General features: G+C 47.4%; 1 protein-coding gene across 4 annotated transcripts in view; it reads right to left on the reverse strand.

The window, feature by feature from the left end:
• LOC139051532 (papilin-like) overlaps positions 1 to 17,279 on the reverse strand; it is a 532,082-nt gene that overhangs the window by 297,658 nt on the left and 217,145 nt on the right. For all 4 annotated transcript variants that reach the window (XM_070528503.1, XM_070528504.1, XM_070528502.1 and 1 more), the window contains one exon: positions 12,712 to 12,812. In XM_070528503.1, the coding sequence (XP_070384604.1) occupies positions 12,712 to 12,812 (101 nt within the window). The remainder of the gene's footprint in view (positions 1 to 12,711; positions 12,813 to 17,279) is intronic.

The raw sequence follows: 17,279 nt of genomic DNA on the forward strand, positions 1-17,279 counted from the left end.
AATTTATTTGCTGGATACCTTTCGATGGTACGTTTGCTTTTACTGCGCCTTTTAGGAAATAGATCTTCTATTGTCGGTCGGAGCTTCCCGTCTCTGTAGTGTCGTGCGCGCTGCTGGATGCATCATGGAGAAGCTGCCGCTAGCGGGCGGAGACGCAGACGAACCGGCACGCAAGTGACGATAGATATACAGCTGTATATCTGGTTGCATAATACGCTCATGCGCCTCCTTGCTCTGGCAGCACGGTTTGTGTTCCATCTGTGGATTCGGAGGCGCAGCTTGCGGCGTTAATGCGCTCACACCGCTCGGCTACGTGGCGATGGCGCCAGCAAACGTATTGTGCTTTCGCGTCGAAGCCGTGGAGGATGGCGCTTCAAAACGATCACAATTGATTGATTGATTGAAAACTTTATTGTTCCACCGAGCTGGGGTGCCCGCCTCTTAACCTACACGTAGGTAGGGGAGGAGGACGAAGCAGTCCCCGCGCGTTGAGGACAGTGAGTATTCACGGCCTCAACGGCCAGGCGGATTGCGCGACGCTGGTCGTCTTCAGCCTCGCTCTGGAGCAAGGCCTCCCAGGCTTCTCTACTGACAATGTTTTCCTTGGCCCCTGGGGAGCCAGCACACTCCCATATTATATGGTCTAGCGTATCTTCTTGCTTAGAAATTTTGGAGAGGGCGTCGTTATATTCCCTTGTCTGTGTTAAGTAGATCCAATGTGGTGATGTAAAATTGTTTCCCTGGAGGCGTCGCCAAATGCGAGCGTCCTCCAGAGAGAGAGACCGATGCGGAGGTGGAAAGATTTTTCTTTCGGCTTTGTAGTGATCGACAATTTCCCTGTACGTGATCATGCCATCTTTTATCCCTGGAACTGGCTGCTCTAGATTTGCCCGGTGGTAGAGTGCTCGGGCGAGCTCATGAGCGGCTTCGTTGCCTGGGACTTTTTCATGGGCTGGTACCCAAATAAAAGTTATGTCCCTCCTGGGAGGTTTTTTGAGTAGAATGTGGAGGGCTTCTTCCGAGATTCTCCCTTTGTTAAAATTTCGTATAGCTAATTTGTTATCGCATAATATACTTCCCGCTTTTGTTCCCGCACAAGCGAGCGCTACTGCAACCTCCTCGGCTGTACAGGCGTCCCTCGTGCACGTGGAGCACGCTATCTTAACGCACCCGTCGCCATCAACCACCGTCGATACCGCAGCCCCGTCTCTGCCGCAAGCGGCGTCCACGTACGCTACGTTATGCACCGGTGTGTCTTTAAGTTTATTTACTAGAGCCTTAGCCCTGTGAGCTCTCCTCTCTTTGTTGTAGATAGGATGCATATTTTTAGGTAGGGGCGCGATTCGGAAGCGCTTACGCACGTCCAACGGAATGTCTTTTTTGTCAGTCAGGGCACCCCTGTCATATTGAATTCCTACCCATTCCATGATTTTTTTCCCTGTTTTAGACTGGCCTAATCTTTCCAACTGAGACATTCGTACTGCCTCAGTGAGTTCAACTAGCGTGTTGTGTACCCCCATTTTGAGGATGACGTCTGTCGAGGTCGAGTCTGGGAGGCCTAGGGCTCTCTTAACGCTATTCCTAATGATCGCATCTATTTTATCCTTTTCTTCTCGCCTAAACACAAGATACGGTGTGGCATACGCTATACGGCTGGTAATGAAGGCTTGCATGAGTCTGAGGAGGCTGTTCTCTTTGAGGCCCCTGCCTTTGAGTGAAATTCTCCTAAAGATCCCCGTTACCTGAGCCGCGTATCCTTCTAGCTTTTTGATTGTCGTGAGGTTGCATCCATTTCTCTGGATATACATGCCCAGAATACTTATTTCCTCCACCTTGGGAACCGCATTTCCATTTACGAAAACAGTGATGGGTCTGCTGCTATCAGCGTGTCTCCTTTGACGTTTTGGCTCAATGATTAACAGCTCTGATTTCTATGGCGAGCACGCCAAGCCTCTGCTGGCCGCGTACTCTTCCACCATATTTGCCGCTATCTGTAGTTTAAGTTCGATGGCTGCGTCACTCCCACTGTTAACCCAGATGTTGATATCATCCGCGTACATGCTAAATTTAATCGATTTAATCTTATTGAGTTCCGCTGGGAGACCCCTCATCGCTATGTTGAATAGGAAGGGCGAGAGCACTGAACCTTGCGGGGTTCCCTTGCTCCCAAGTGTGATGGGAGCGGATTTTACATCCAGAAATTTTATATTCGCCTCCCTCTGTGACAGAAAGTCTTTGACGTATGCATATACCCTGTGTCCCACACCTACCTCTTCGAGGCCTACCAAGATAGCCTTATGACTAACGTTGTCAAATGCCTTGGTGAGGTCGAGACCTAGGATCGCCCTGGTGTCAGTGGAGTCGTATCGGTCTAGGATATCATGCTTAAGTCTGAGCATGACATCTTGTGTACTGAGCCCTGGCCTGAATCCAACCATTTCATGCGGCCAGAGATCATTCTCCTCCATGTACCTGGTCAGTCTCGTTTGAACAACATGCTCCATCAATTTCCCTACACACGAGGTGAGGGAGATTGGTCGCATGTTGTTCAAGCCGGGTACTTTGCCTGGCTTGAGAATAAAGACTACGTCCGCCTGTTTCCCTGTTTTTGGGAGTTCTCCTTTCTCCCACACCTGGTTCATAAATTTGGTTAATGCAATGATAGACTCATCGTCTAGATTCCTAAGAGCTGTGTTTGTTATCCCGTCCGGGCCGGGGGCCGATCTCTTTCTGAGGTTATTAATCTCTGCTCTAACGTCTGTCGTGGTGATGGGAGCATCGAGATCTGGATCACAAATGCATATTGTTACGCTCTTAGCTGCATAGTGGGTTCACGTCTCAACAAACAGTATTCGGGGGCACCGAAGAGTGGTGAACGAAGAAGACGACGTGTGGCTGGCTGGCTGAATCTCGACAGGCGCTCAGCTGACCAAGGCCATCGCTTCGAACTCTACCCGGCTTCAAAGTAACGCCTTTTGTGGGCGTAACAGAGTGGTGGAGGTGCTGGGTATTTGATATAGCTTAACCTTCTCCTCATCCTAATTTCACGCATCAAAACAAGAAAGGCTGGCTGCTATTTGTGGCGTCTAGTCCGAGATGCCTGAGTACGAGCTAGTCTCGCTGTGCTTCAGCAGCTGAACGCTACTTTCGAGTTATTCTCGCATCGCAACTCCCCTTCGGGCTAGAGGTTTGACACTGACGGTCGCTTGTCATGAAAGGCTTAGACCTCAGGTTATGCTACTTAGCATTAGTTTTCGTGGAAAAGAAGTTATTGTAGTCGATGTTCGGGTCACCGGTGGCGGCGACGCAAGATACGCAACCAAGGGAGAAACGTTCCTCCCCTTTTGATTGCCGCGAGAGGGCGCGACATGTGAAGTGCGTGTGAAGGAGGAACTCACCAGCCTGAAGGAGGAAAGCGGCTGGTTTCTCCTTTTTCGCTTCCTTTTTTTGAAAGTGTGGTATGGGGGCGTCCATTCCGCAACACTGCTAGAGACTGCTTTCCCAGAACGAAGTAGTCCGCTCTGACACGTAGTCTGTAGCAGCGTGCTACGTTTACTGCGCTCGATGTTCCTGTCAGTACAAGTATCTTGTGCCGTTCCTGTAAATAAGTTTTCGCCTTCCCCCATGTGAATAAACTCTCCACTATATTGTTCTAATCTCAATACCTCGCACTCATCAAAAGTTAGCAACTCTCGTCTTGAAAGTTGAGACGACGTTGTGGGCCCTCTTAGCCTCCATGTGACGTCCCGGATGCGTAGGCCAGGTACCAGTTTCGAGACGCACCGATGGCGTAGGCTTGACAGCGACCTTCTGTGTGACTAGAGTTACCGATACCACGACTCCCAAATCGTACAACTGGTGGGCAGTGGTGATACTGACCTCACGAACCTTGGGACGCGGCGACCAACCGGTATTCCAATCAACTAGGAGGTGACTTGGGAATAACCAGCTCTTGCAACTGACTGGATCTACAGAGAATGACTCGTGACATGGTGCTGCTCCTGTGGGTAAGCGTTTGGTTTTGGCTGTAAGACTTGCCAGGCTTCAATTTCTCTGGGTTAATAGGTTTGAATCGCTGGTGATCGTTTACTTGTCTTATTTGGGTGGGTATCGCAGCAAGTATTGTTTGACAGCAGTGCCAAGTCTTAATGTAGCGACTATGGTCCTAATGTGTTTCGACTGCTCACCTGTTGCGGTTGTGTGAAGAGCTCAATTTTGTAGTAGAAGAGGACTTAAGGGAAGCCGAGATGCGTAAAACTATTGTCCAATTTGAAAATCATTGAACCTCTAGGTAACAGAATTTTAAACAAACGATATAAACAGGAAGCAAATAGGCAGATCACGTAGAAATTAGGCAGGAACAGGAAGAAAATATGCAGAAACCGCAAATTATTTCGCAGGCAAAAGTTAGGCCGGAAGAAAGGGAAGGAACGAGGCAGTTAATGTGACCATTAGACAAAAATATTGAATAGTTGTAACAGGCAATCGAACAAGAAAAACACCAGCTTGAAAAATTTGTAAGTAGAATGCAACGAAAGTGGGAGGAAGTCTCCAGCAGGTTCTGGTCGAGAGCCGAAGTGAGAAGTAGTACTTGTGAGGTTAGCAGCACGTTCATAGATGAACTGAAAGTGTAAGCTGCTAACGATGTCTTCAGGGCAACCAAGGCTTTTGAAGGCTGTAGTGAGCGCAACTAGGTGCTGTGCCAGCAGAGTACTGTAGAGACCGTTAGACCAGTTGTGAACAAATTGGCACAGTAACCGTCTGTGCGCGTCTCAGGTATTGTTAAATTAAATTATGGGGTCTTACGTGCCAAAACCACTTTCTGATTATGAGGCATGCCGTAGTGAAGGGCTCCGGAAATTTCGACCACCTGGGGTTCTTTAACGTTCGCCTAAATCTAAGTACACGGGTGTTTTCGCATTTCGCCCCCATCGAAATGCGGCCGCCATGGCCGGGATTCGATCCCGCGACCTTGTGCTCAGCAGCCTAACACCATAGCCACTGAGCAACCACGGCGGGTTCAGGTATTGTTAACGCGGTCGTTAACGAAGTACCCATGCCGAGTCATGGCTGCGTGCGGAAGCTCAGTGCAAGCTGCACAATGCAGTTGAGCGCAGTTCAAAGGAGTGCGATCTGCGTAGCTCAAAGGCAGACAGCTGTGTTATTCAGGGATCGGTAAAGTTGACCGCGGTCTAGGTAGCCAAGAGGGCGGTGATTTAGGTACAAGTCATTCAGAGTGTGCGGGTGAGACAGCAATCTAGACTGTCAATCTATGTTCCGATGCACATCGTGAGCTCGACGACGAGTAAGTGGGCAGTTCACAGGAGTAAGAGTTGCATAGCTCAAGTAAAGACTGCTGCACAGTTCGAGTCGGTTAAGTTGTCCGCCAGTACAAGCAAATATAGGGAAGCTTTATTATAAAACCAGTCAGACTGTGGGGGCTAAAAGACAGTGATCTGGACCGGTGAGATACGTAACGGTCAGCACGAGGCGCGAGCAGATGGCTCAAAAGTGAGCACTAGGAAGAAGCGCCGGAGAACAAAGTGTCGTAAAGGTCGACATGCGGTGAAGAATGTAGCGCAGCCAAAAATGGATAGTGTCGAAAAGGCATGACGCAAAAAAAGGAAAGGGGTGCTCGCCGCATGCGACGTGTTCATTTGTAACGCGTCTGAGCCACCGGACAAGAAGAGACAGAGAAGCATGCCCTACATTTTTTTTATTGCGATAAAGACTTGCCTTTATATGAACGCAGACAAAAGGCACGGGCTAATTATGCACCCAGTCATTGCAGCATGCTTTGCGAAAGAGCGTAAGGTGCCGGGATCAGAGGAGGTTGTAGAGAGACGCGACACGGTCAGAGGAGGTCATTATGAAAGCGTGTCGCCTGGACGCAGATCGGACTGCAACGTCTGGAAAGAGCTGATGGACTGTCAGGCCCTTTGTTGGTCCTGGATACCAAGGTTAGCTATGAGGGCGCGACTAACTGGAGCACGGCTCAAAAGTATGAAACTGTCATAAGATAATCGGAAGGATAGACAGAAGGAAAGGTTTCGTAGAAGCAAGCACTGTTTGTTTGTTTATTTTTAAACATTTGAGAAATTTCGTGATTTGAGACTAGAGTTTCATAAGTAAGTTATGAGCTTTGTTAATGTTTTCGTTTCAGAAGCTCTGAAGTTTGAAAAATGTGTTTGGCGTTAAGCTTTAGTGCTGCGAAGTGTTCGCTACTTGGTTAGAATTGTTTTAATTTTTTTCGTGAGTTACCTGAAACGTCAAGGTTATTTGTCAAAGGCCTATAGTAACGCAAGTGTCTATCGGTTAACTGTTCTCAAAAGTGTACGGTTTCCTTTTGAAGGGCCCCTCACCAGGTCTGGCCATTTTGAGCTGACAAGCTCCGTGCATACAATGCGCGCTAACGATCGTGTCTGCTAAGTATTACATCGCTACGCGCCGCGGAAAGAGCTGAAATTTCAAACCGAACGCAGTACGCCCTTCTCATAGCGGGCGCCGCGCAGGAAGTAGGCCTACGTACATAGCACTGCTGTGACGTCGCACGTAGTGACACGCGACTTCGAGAATTATTCAAGGCAACATCCGTTATTTGTGTAATCTGTTGCTTCAGTAGACTAATTAAAGTGTAGAGAAAGAATAGAACACACACGCCGAATGTTGGCATCTTTTTGTTTTACTATGCACCACACCAAGAGAGACGCACTTACGTTTTGTCTGCTGGTTCCCACTTCCTGCAGTCGCACGCGCAGACAACGAAAGTAGGTAATTTTCGGGATCGTGCTATGAATCGCTTGTGCCTGTCTCAGTATTCGCGTAGCACTGAGTTATACCGCTAGTCAGATGTTCTCGTGCGCAGCGCGCAAACTCGTGGGCTGCGCGAAACCAGAGAAACGAAACCGTTCGTGCGCTATGCCATCAGCGGAAGTGTGCCGCGCAGCAACAGAGCGAGGAAAACAATGAAGACGTCATCCATCAGTTCCGGTATGGGAGAACGCAGGGAAGGAATTTCGCTTGCAGAGGCTAGACGGGGCAAGTGCAGAGAGTGTCTTCCTGGCAGTGGCCCTAGCCTCGTGAAATCATGGGTTCGGAGCACTTATTTCTGTCTCGGCTATTAGCGAAGCAATTCGAAAAGAATGTTGCGGTGGACCGCTCCCTATATATATATAGGGCACGCAACAAGTTCCAGTCTATAACCGAAATTTGCTATGTGGCATGGTTAGGGGTCCTTTAAGTTTACGCATGTTAGTTTTCAGTAACTGCATAACTTACACTGAGAAACTTTGGTAAAGTTACATTAGCACGCGTCCTGTGCGGACGGAAAGCAGCAGAACGTTTGTGGCTGGGTCGCTCGTGTTTATTGAGGGTGGCAGCGTAGGAGTTTTCTTGAAGCGTGCGTAGAAGTAGTTAATATCAGATGCGTTGTTTTTAAGGTTCTTGTGAGTGCGTAAGCTACGCAAGTTTCGTTTTGTTGTTCATGTAATGCGTGTCCTGCATGGATGGAAATGAAAGAAACATGTGTAAGCATTATGACACGTACGCCTGGGACGCAGGTATGCATCGAGTTTGGACCACGATACAAGCGCGATATCCATTACGTATCCGTAGAGTTGACGAGGTTGTTTGGTATATCGCCAGTACGTGTGATTAGCCCACCGGGATAGGGCGTGAACAGGCTGTTCGTAATGTTAGGCTGCATAAGGTGTTCTGAAGCATTTGTTATTTAGAGCCTTCGGTTTAGTTGTAGGTGCACCGTTGCTCTCGTGTAGCGTGACAATCGGGCTTGGTTGAATTCATAAGGAACAGCAGCGCTCACTTTGGTAGCACCCAAATTTTGGGGTAGAAAGTTTCAGTTCCCAGTTGTGCAGGTTATATCATACCTTTCGTATGGAGCCTGGTAAGTCAACAGCTGCTTCCGGGATTTTGCGCGCAGTGTGGTACTGTGCTGCCAGGATCGACCATTTCGTGCCGCTCATTGTGAGATGCTTAGAAGGAATCCGAGTTTGCACTTGTTGCAGAGAGCCAAGCCATCTTCCTGGCCACCAGCCATTCTCATCCTGCCCAGCGTTTGTCCGCGCCGGAAGTAAAGTCGGCATTTTCCGTACCGCGGAGTGGATGTTAGATTTGGCGTATTCGCCGAAGAGTGGAGCCCGGGGTCATTGCGGTACCAACGTCAAACTACATTCCACCGAGTCAAGGTGGACACTGGGGTGCTGGCAGTGAAGCTAAATCAGAGGCGTGAGAACGAGACGACGGAGGTTTTACCAGAACTTCCGCGAAAGACGCCAGAGCCAGAAAAAGCTTTACCTTTTGGCGAGCTTGGGCCATTGAACTCTGCCCGGTAGTCAGTGAAACACCGGGTCTGCTATGCGTACTTCCCCCTTTCCAGGATCAGCTTGGGGGCAGCGCGTGGGCTTTGTGTCAACATTCTACTTCTCGGAGGCGGTGTTTGGCGCCGATGCGAACCACAAGACTGGCTGATTGGGACATTACCCGTTTCGCTAAAGAGTGCTCCAAGGAAGACGGAGGGTATTTATGAGCCGTCCTGATTGCGTAGAGTGCTCTCCCAGATTGATGGTAGTCAGCTCTGACATGTAGTCTGTAACTGCGCGCTACGTGCCATGCGCTCGATGTTCGTGCCAGTACAAATGTCATAAAAAGTTAGCAACCATCGTCGTGAAAGTTCGGACGACGGCGTAGGCCTTCTTAGCCTCGGTGCGACGCCGCAGTGGCGTAGGCCAGATACCCTTTCGAGACGTACCGGTGGCGTAGACCAGACAGTGACGCTTAGTGTGACGCCAGACTCTGTGGCCACGACCCCCGAATCCCAACATCATGCAATACGTTGCGTCTGTTTGCTTGTACGCATCGTACCCTTTATATACAGCTAGTTTATTGGTGTGTTTGCTATTTTGTTTTAACTAACCAGGACCACTGAATGTATTTAACCCTTGCCTGTATTTCATGAATTGAATTTGTTATAAGTATTATATATAGAAACTGACAAGCCAGCTGGAAGCTAGTCGCTCAATAAGTTTAGAAGTACCGTCTGACTAGAATGTAATGTGAATACTTCACTTATTTATGTGTGATGAGTTAAAGGAATACGTGTTAAAGAAAGGGGGTACCGTTCGTTTATTATTGCAGCTCGAAAACGCACGTGATAGCAGTCCATAACGCCGTTATTTTCAGCGATTACCCGAAGTTATACATACTCGTACAGCAGATGCTCACAGCAAATTCCGTTATGCGAAATGCGCGCAATTAGAAACTAGTAAAAAGAAAAGTCCCAATTTGACAGTCTTGTGTAATTGGAATTCTCAATGTTCCTGCAACTGTAACAGTTGTAGGCTTGCAGTACTCGCAAGTCTCATGTGCGAAAATATTTTTTTGCTGACGTGTCGAAAACAGTCGCCGCAATGACCATATCCATAAGTGTATTTTCTACGCTTTAAAATGTTGAAAATCCTTCTGCACCTAGGCTGAACAAGTAAAAATCAGTGATGGCCACAACCAAGTTCTCTGGAACGGCACGGGCCGCCCTTTATTTGATAGCGCTGCAGCTTTTGCTTGACGAAAGGTACTCTATTTTAAGTAATCTTTCTGCTGTACCAAGCACGCCTCGCAATCTCAGGTCTATCACTGGAGACTTGGTCAGAGTCGTCAAAGAAAACATCTGCGCTCAAAGACGTAGGCTCTTCGAAGATTTCAAGGCATTATTCCCATGTTTCTGGATTTTGTGCTTATCAATGTTCCTATAAAAGCAAGCACGAGATGTTTCCTTTGCATGCCTTTTAGCTCCGGTGAACGTAATAGGCCGACAATGCACTGCATTGTGTACTGAAAACCTTCCAGCGTCATCGAGACTGGATTGTGCAATAGGTGGTCGCTTTGCCTTATCTTCGAATAGCACGAGAGGCTCGAACCATGTTGAAGATTTCTTCAAGCGCATTAACTTTATTCCCTCGAATCGAAAAAGGCGCGAGGCTAGAAATTACTGAAAAAGGCACCATTACGAGTTCATGTTTAGGTACGATACTGATGGAAAACATTGCGGTTTTAAATGCTAAAACGAACGACATGTGGATCCTCAGTCTGAATCCTAGTACCGATATGAATCTGAATCGCAGTATGATGTACTGATCAGTCTGCCAAACCTTTATTGCGTTATCATGAGCTCTTTAACATATGTGTCGATGAATAGCAGTATATTATCTGCATGAGCCTTGCAGAAAATACACTAGACGTCGTTGATGCCAATGTTACCAGGCACAAAATGCCTTGGCTGACGTGCCTTGGCTGACGTGACGCGCCAGCTCGCAAGTAATGACAATGCGTGACGCAGCGCGCGCATTGGCATTTCTTGCGAGCTGGCTCGTGGTGCTTCGTAGCGCGCGCGATAACAAAAATAAAGAACCAAAACCTGCCGCGTACATGCAAAAATCAATGTAAGCGGCGCGTGCGGCGTGGGGAAAAGGGGGGAAAGGGAACAGAGCGGGTCGGCATAATAAAAAATAAAAATGAAAGAACAATAAGGATAGGAGGCGTCGCGCGGCTGCTGTTCCTGTTGCCATGACAACGTAAACAATCGTGTGCGCCGCCATGTTGCTAGAGCATCGCCCTCCTGTTAGGGCTGTAACTGAAGGGGACGTTGAGCTAGCGTCGAAAGAACGTCTACTCTAAAACAGCCAATGGCAGTCATGCGGAGATTCACCCTTGGGAGCCACCCACCTAGGGCGAATAAATACACTTTGCTCCTGTTTAGAACAATGAACGTTTATAGACGCGAAAGCATCAAATGGGCTATTCAGCGCAAAAGTCGGCGGCGTCGGTAGCAGCGGCCACTAGATTTTCATCAACTGGGACGCCGCGTGAAGTGCATGCCTCTACGGAGCAGAGCGGTCGAAACGAGAGAGAGGTTCTTGATTGGGGGTGAAAGGTGGGGCTAAGCGCAACGCGGTAACTGTCTTTCGATAAAGGACATCTCTACCGCTCTGCCCAAGGGGGACTGGAGAGAAAGGTGGGGTGGCAGCAGCAGTGACAACAGAGGATGCCTAGGCACGTCACGGGACAAACTCAAAGACGATCGGCAAGACCGGCATCATCGGCGAAGGTTTGCAGAGCACGGAACATCAGCCTGAGAGGGAATTTGCAGGCCGAAGGGTGCAGAATGTGTTCCACCGCCGAGCAAGGGAGCTTATAATGGCGGTAGATGCTGACGAAGGGTTTTTGCGCTGCGGCGGTAGCCGGGTGCTTCTGTTGCCTAGATAGCTCGCGAGGGCGAGGCCTTTCAGAAGACGGCGCGCGGTCCGTATCACTTTGTCACCCTCACTGGGCTTAGCTGCTGCTAGCGCCTACTGGCATTGGTAGCCGCTGCTGCTTTCTCGGGCTCTCGTCGCGCAGGGCGACGGTGCTATGCGGCGTTATCACTGCAGGCTGCTGCTTCTTGCCACTATGGAGTCTGAAGCATCTACATTGTCGACGGCCGCAACGAGCACTAACGCAAACACTACTCTCAGCACAAAAATCGAAGGACCGCCGAGCGGCGTTCAATTGGACAACAATATTTTCGCACTCACCACACATAAGAAGTGCTTAGCTGCCCTTGGATTTTCCCCCTCCTCCTTCCATGCAGCGCCGAAATTAATTGGGAAAAGACTTTTCTTGTGATTTCAAATGTTTGTAAGCGTGTCTCTGCCATTTGCAATAGAAACCGCCATTGGCTATCTGCCAACGAGGGCCATCGCGCTTACTCGGCGCAAAAACTTCAACTCTCAGCGCTTCACTTCTAAAATCTGAACGCATTGCTGAGGCGCTTTGTGCAAAGCCGTTTCCTGACTTTCCCATGACGACTATTATGTTGTTTTTTCTGCAAATGTGTACATTAGTAATGTGCATAGATTTATTGTGATGGCTCATTTACTGATCAAGGCTGGCACCAATTCAAATTTACATTTTCCTTTACCGCACCACAGAAGTGACACTAGCTGCAGCGAATTGCGCTTGCTTAATGTGTAACTAAATTTGCCCTTGCGACAGCTGTCTTATTGATGCTTACGGTGAAGATGACCTATTGATGAAGTGCGGACGCCACCACTCTCATGAGAACTAATGAGGCAAAGGAAATTCTGGTGAAAAAAGTACAAATATTAAGTGGAACACTGCAAGCGCGGAAATTCTCTCTGAATCACAGAGGCATATATCTTGTAAACAGCGTATGTATGTACTGCCATCGCGGGAGCCCCCATTTGCAGGTTAGTAACAACATTGTCGCACCTCCATCTTCTACATCTCGCAAGTCATTATGTTCAGCAGTAGACACTTTCGTGCAAATCATAGAAAAAAAATATGAAGCAACCGCAGTGGTCTGCAATAGCGTTTCGCCGCCCCATAATGTTTGTCTCTGTATAGAACTACCAGAGCGCCGAAATTGACATCACTCGTGCCCTCAAGCTGCAAAAGAATGAGAAGCTGGCATCACATACATTTTGTAATCTTTCTCACTAATTATCTCGGAATACTAGTACAGCATAAACAACATGTGGACACGGAGATGCTTCCAGTCAGTGCCAGTGTCTGCGAATTAATGTGCTCTTCTCCGAGACCTGTATAGTTCCCGCTACGCTAGTATTCCGAGATGGTGTTCCAGCATTCCTGAATCGCAATGTTGTTTAACCACTCTGAATGAACTGAGACATACTCTACCTCGAACGGGCTGTCCGAAAAAGTCATACTCGAGCTGAAATTTTCCCACTGGTAGAACTTTGTGGACTTTTCCAACTATGGCCGGAATGCAGGTTTCACTCCTGCAAGAAACAGATAAAAATAAAATTACATAATTGTAGCATTGCGCAGCAATATCTGGTTAATCGACCGCTTCTATAGCATTGCTTCCGTACAATGTTCAGCATCTTTTTCCATTTGGCGTTTCGTGGTATAGCCTCAGGATAAAAGCGGCCTTGGTGAAAAAAAAAACATTGCAACGTACGAGTTCTATTTTTATCATGTTTTTTGAATATTGCACTGATAAAACGCTTATCACGTGTAAACCTATTTTTACGGATCAAGGGGATGAAAGGAAACATACTGTGTGAGAGAAGCATCAAACAGGACCAAGAGATAGTTCCACCAGCACCCTGTGTTCATCAAAAAGAGCTTGAAGTTCATGTACATATGTCCCTTAGCTCGCACCGCTGTGTCAGAAGAGTGGTATTCCTGTGGCTGGAGCTGAGCCTAATCGCTGTTTGGACTGCTCTGGGCAAGTGGACATTTAGTATAAGCTCAGCAAAAATGGAAGTGTCTTCTCAGAAACAAAAGCCGCTACCTCGCTCGAAGGAAAATTCGGCAGCCGTGCATGATAATTAGTCTCGAGCGCCTTTGTACCCCTGTGACGTGAGTTCCCATGAAATGCGGAGCACAAAACGAAGGCAATCGCCAGAAAGGCTGTGTAGTAGCGCTTGCCGAGAGCTTCGGAGTCTAAACAGGGCAGCATTAGAAAATTAACCACGCAAGTTTAACACTATACGGCACCATAGAGCCAAGGTAGCTCGTCTCGGGGTTTGACGAACTATCAGATATAACGTGCTATTTTATTGAGGCTTGCGAGTTTAGGAGGACTGGCAAGGCATGTGAAGCTTTGAGGTTTGTCTTCTGCGTAGGCTTTCCTGAGGGACGAAGTATACAGTAAGGAACGAGCAAGGGAGATCATAAGGAAATACACTCTCAAAAACGTTTGCACCCTTTGGGGTGTATATCTGCCACACAACAATAATCGCCATCTACCTTGCTTGCGTTTCCTTTGTTGAAAACGCCGTGCCCGCTATTTCCTGTCGGGAATGCTATGTCATGTTGATAACGCGCATGCTATTCGTTAATGGAAAGTACCGGGCTCGCAACGCTAAAGAAAGGAAATGTGGATGAGACGGATGACGTTTATTGTTGTGTGGCAAAGATAGGACTGAAAAGGTGTAAACTTTTCTTAGAGTGTAGGGAAGTCATAGACGGTTCTGCCGAATACGCGATAATGTTTTACTGAGACTTTATTAATGGCCACGCATTAATGATAAATTTATTGGGTGACCATCAATAGGCGCCTCATTTTATTGAACTGCCCTGGGACATAAACGTACGTTACCACAGAGCTAAAATTTACAGAAGTTATTTCTATGTACATCTCCGATGCTCATTCAGTTGCACGTCGCCGAGCGGCAGACCACCGAGAGAGGGCAACAGGGGTCTCGCGTGCCTCATGCCCCACATTTCTAGGCATGCATACAACTGCGCCATCACGTCTGTGGGATAGTACCTTAAAAACTCCACACTGTGGCACAGATTTCGCTCATTATAAGCAATTTAACGGAGCAGGTGGTCGTGGTGGTGGCGGTGATAAATTTTATTGAAAGGGGGAAGGGCAAAGAGGGAGCAGGAGAAAGAAATCTAATGTTCTAGGTATTCTCCATGCAGCAGGCTTCTTTTTAAAGAAAGTCCTGTAAAGGTGTAATAAAGGTATGATTAGATTGCAATCCTTCACTTTAGAATATCTATGAGTGGTCGAGGCTCGAGGGGTAGGGGGTGGGAGCGGGTTCTGCGGCAAGCCTACATCATGTAGAAGTAAACTGTGCTGCACGTCCTCGCGGAGTTATTTTGTGCTCGCCAACTCTTTATTTCTCCTTTTGCTGGTCAGTTACGAGTAGGGTTGCGCCGGATGCTGGTCGTTGTAGGTTGACTTATTTGGCTGGCAGGCGTTGTTTTTTGCTCAGCTCTTAACGCGCAGATAATTTTTGGGAATAATAGGGCGCGTTAAGGGATCAACACACGCCGGCTGCTCGTGAAGACTGAAGCTGCATGCGGCATTTCGCCTTCCTGTGGGAAATTGCGACTTCCCAAATGTGAGCTCGAGATCAGAGCGATCAACGGAGCATTAAGGCAGCGCCTCGAGAATGTGTAGCCTGTAACGCACTAAGTGATCTTGGAGTGCAAAGTTCTAACTGGCTGATTTCGCATAATTTTTATGCACTTCCAAAAACGCGAATCGTACGTTGATCGCCCTCGGCATCGACTGAAACAGACCAATAAATATATTTTGTACCAACCGAAACACATCAAAACAAACATCAAGGTGCCATATATTTCGTAGATTTTTCCTCACATCATTTTACCTTGAGCGCACAATTTGGTACTCCAGTTTTCCCATATTTCTAGACGGGCTATTAAGGGTGTTCAAATAGTGGAATTTCAGAAGCAAACAGAATGAGTGTATTCCAGAAAATGACCAGCGAATGTCGAATGCAATATGAAACATTTCTATACTTTTTTACGGCAACCAGAAACACGAAGTTTGCGTGGAGTCCGTTTGGCAAAAGAAAGCAAGACCTGACTTATGTAAACCGACACATGTATGTAATGCCGGTCACAAATACACGTCCCGAATAGTCAGCAGTTAGTAAATAATCGACAGCTGAGTTCAGTTACCTGAAGCACCAGGGCAATGACCGCAACGAAAAAAACAAAAGTAAGATCCACGTACACTGTCGCGTTTGTGAAAATAGACAAGTGTGATACTAGAGCACCGCACATCGTTTTGAAGGAACAGGAATTTGGTGAAACTGGCAAAATAGGCCAAACCAGTCGGTATATAGGCTGCCTAAATAATGACTGCGAAATATTGAACACAAGCTGCATGCCGAGTACGATCACATAGCATCTGCTGCCCCTGAGCAAGACCCACGACTATCCTGCACCGGCATTATTCAGAAAAGTCATCACGTTCATCATTCTGCCTCCCTTGAGTCTACAAGCGATTTTATCCTTTTATATATTAAAAAGGAATATTCGACAACATCGCATAGCGAACTTTTCTATCGAATACGATTCCAACAGCAGAGACTCTTCAACTGAAATTCTAAATATAGAATATGCCCCCCCCCCCCCCCTTCCCGCTTTGCTGATCGTACAGCTTAATTCGTGATGCTTCGTAGAGTGTAAGCGCTCTGAACAAACGTTATACCGTTGACACCGTGGAAACTTACATTAATACCATTTCAGGCTTAAAAAAGGTGGAACCATAGAGAAAGATTCAATAAGAGTGAACACTCCCATGTAGCCCAGTCGTTTAATTTACTGTAGCGCACCAAGCGGATGGGATTCACACCTTCCGGTTTCGGTTTTGGGCGAGAGCGTTATGAAATCCAGGTGGTACACGCCGCGCGCCGGCTCCGCTGATCGGCGCGACATATATTTTTCTCTTTTTTTTCGCTTCTACTGCTGAACCACGCACGGCGTTGGCGCGGGATCATTTTATTATTTAATAGAAATGATTGCGAACGATCTTTACAAGCCTCTACCAAATATGTGTCACGTGCAATTTCAAAAAGAAAACGCAAGACGTTTTCTGAAATGAAATGTTTATTTCGCTCTATATAAATGCTCGTTCCGAGCTTCTTGTGCATTCATCCAAAGTTGTGGCACCAAGTAAGCAGCAGTCGTTGCCTTACGAAGCTCCACCGGATGCCATCAGCTGAAAAACAGTAAATTACAAGGATATATAATTTTGGTATATTGACCTAACAGGAATATGGCGTGTGGAGGCGAAACGTGCGTAAGTGGTGAATGAGCGGCATTACAGATAAATTCACTTTTACATAGATTTCGTAGCACAAGGACTCCTACCAAACAATGCCACAAAAACTGAAGATAACATCCGATTTTCAAGTATCCCTCTCTTCCCGGGCATCATTTCCTACACTTCAAGAGTAGAAATACACGGGTGAATGGTTGCTTGTAAAGCTTGGCCTCAGTCGACGCCATGTTACGCCAAGTTCACAGAGGTGGCTACAACACAGTCTCTCAGCCAGACCATGTTACACGCTCGCAGATTGCCTTCTACACACTCTAAGAACAGTTTACACCCTTTGGCTTGCCCCTTCTGCCACACAAAAATAATCGTCATCTGCCTTGATGCGTTTCCTTTCTTTATCGCTGCGAGCCCGGAACTTTCCAGTAACGAACGGCACGCGCGTTATCAGCATAGAACAGTTTACACCCTTTGGAGTGCCTCTTCTGATAACGCGCGTGCCGTTCATCACTGGAAAGTTCCGGGCTTGCAGCGATAAAGAAAGGAAACGCATCAAGGAAGATGATGATTATTTTTGTGTGGCAGAAGGGGCAAGCCAAAGGGTGTAAACTGTTCTTAGAGTTCACTGTAAAAACAGTTGCACCCTTTGGGGTGTATATTTGCCACACAACGATAATTGTCATCTGTCTTGTCCGCATTG

The sequence above is a fragment of the Dermacentor albipictus genome, unplaced genomic scaffold (assembly GCF_038994185.2).
Source record: "Dermacentor albipictus isolate Rhodes 1998 colony unplaced genomic scaffold, USDA_Dalb.pri_finalv2 scaffold_12, whole genome shotgun sequence".
NCBI classification, from domain to species: domain Eukaryota; kingdom Metazoa; phylum Arthropoda; class Arachnida; order Ixodida; family Ixodidae; genus Dermacentor; species Dermacentor albipictus.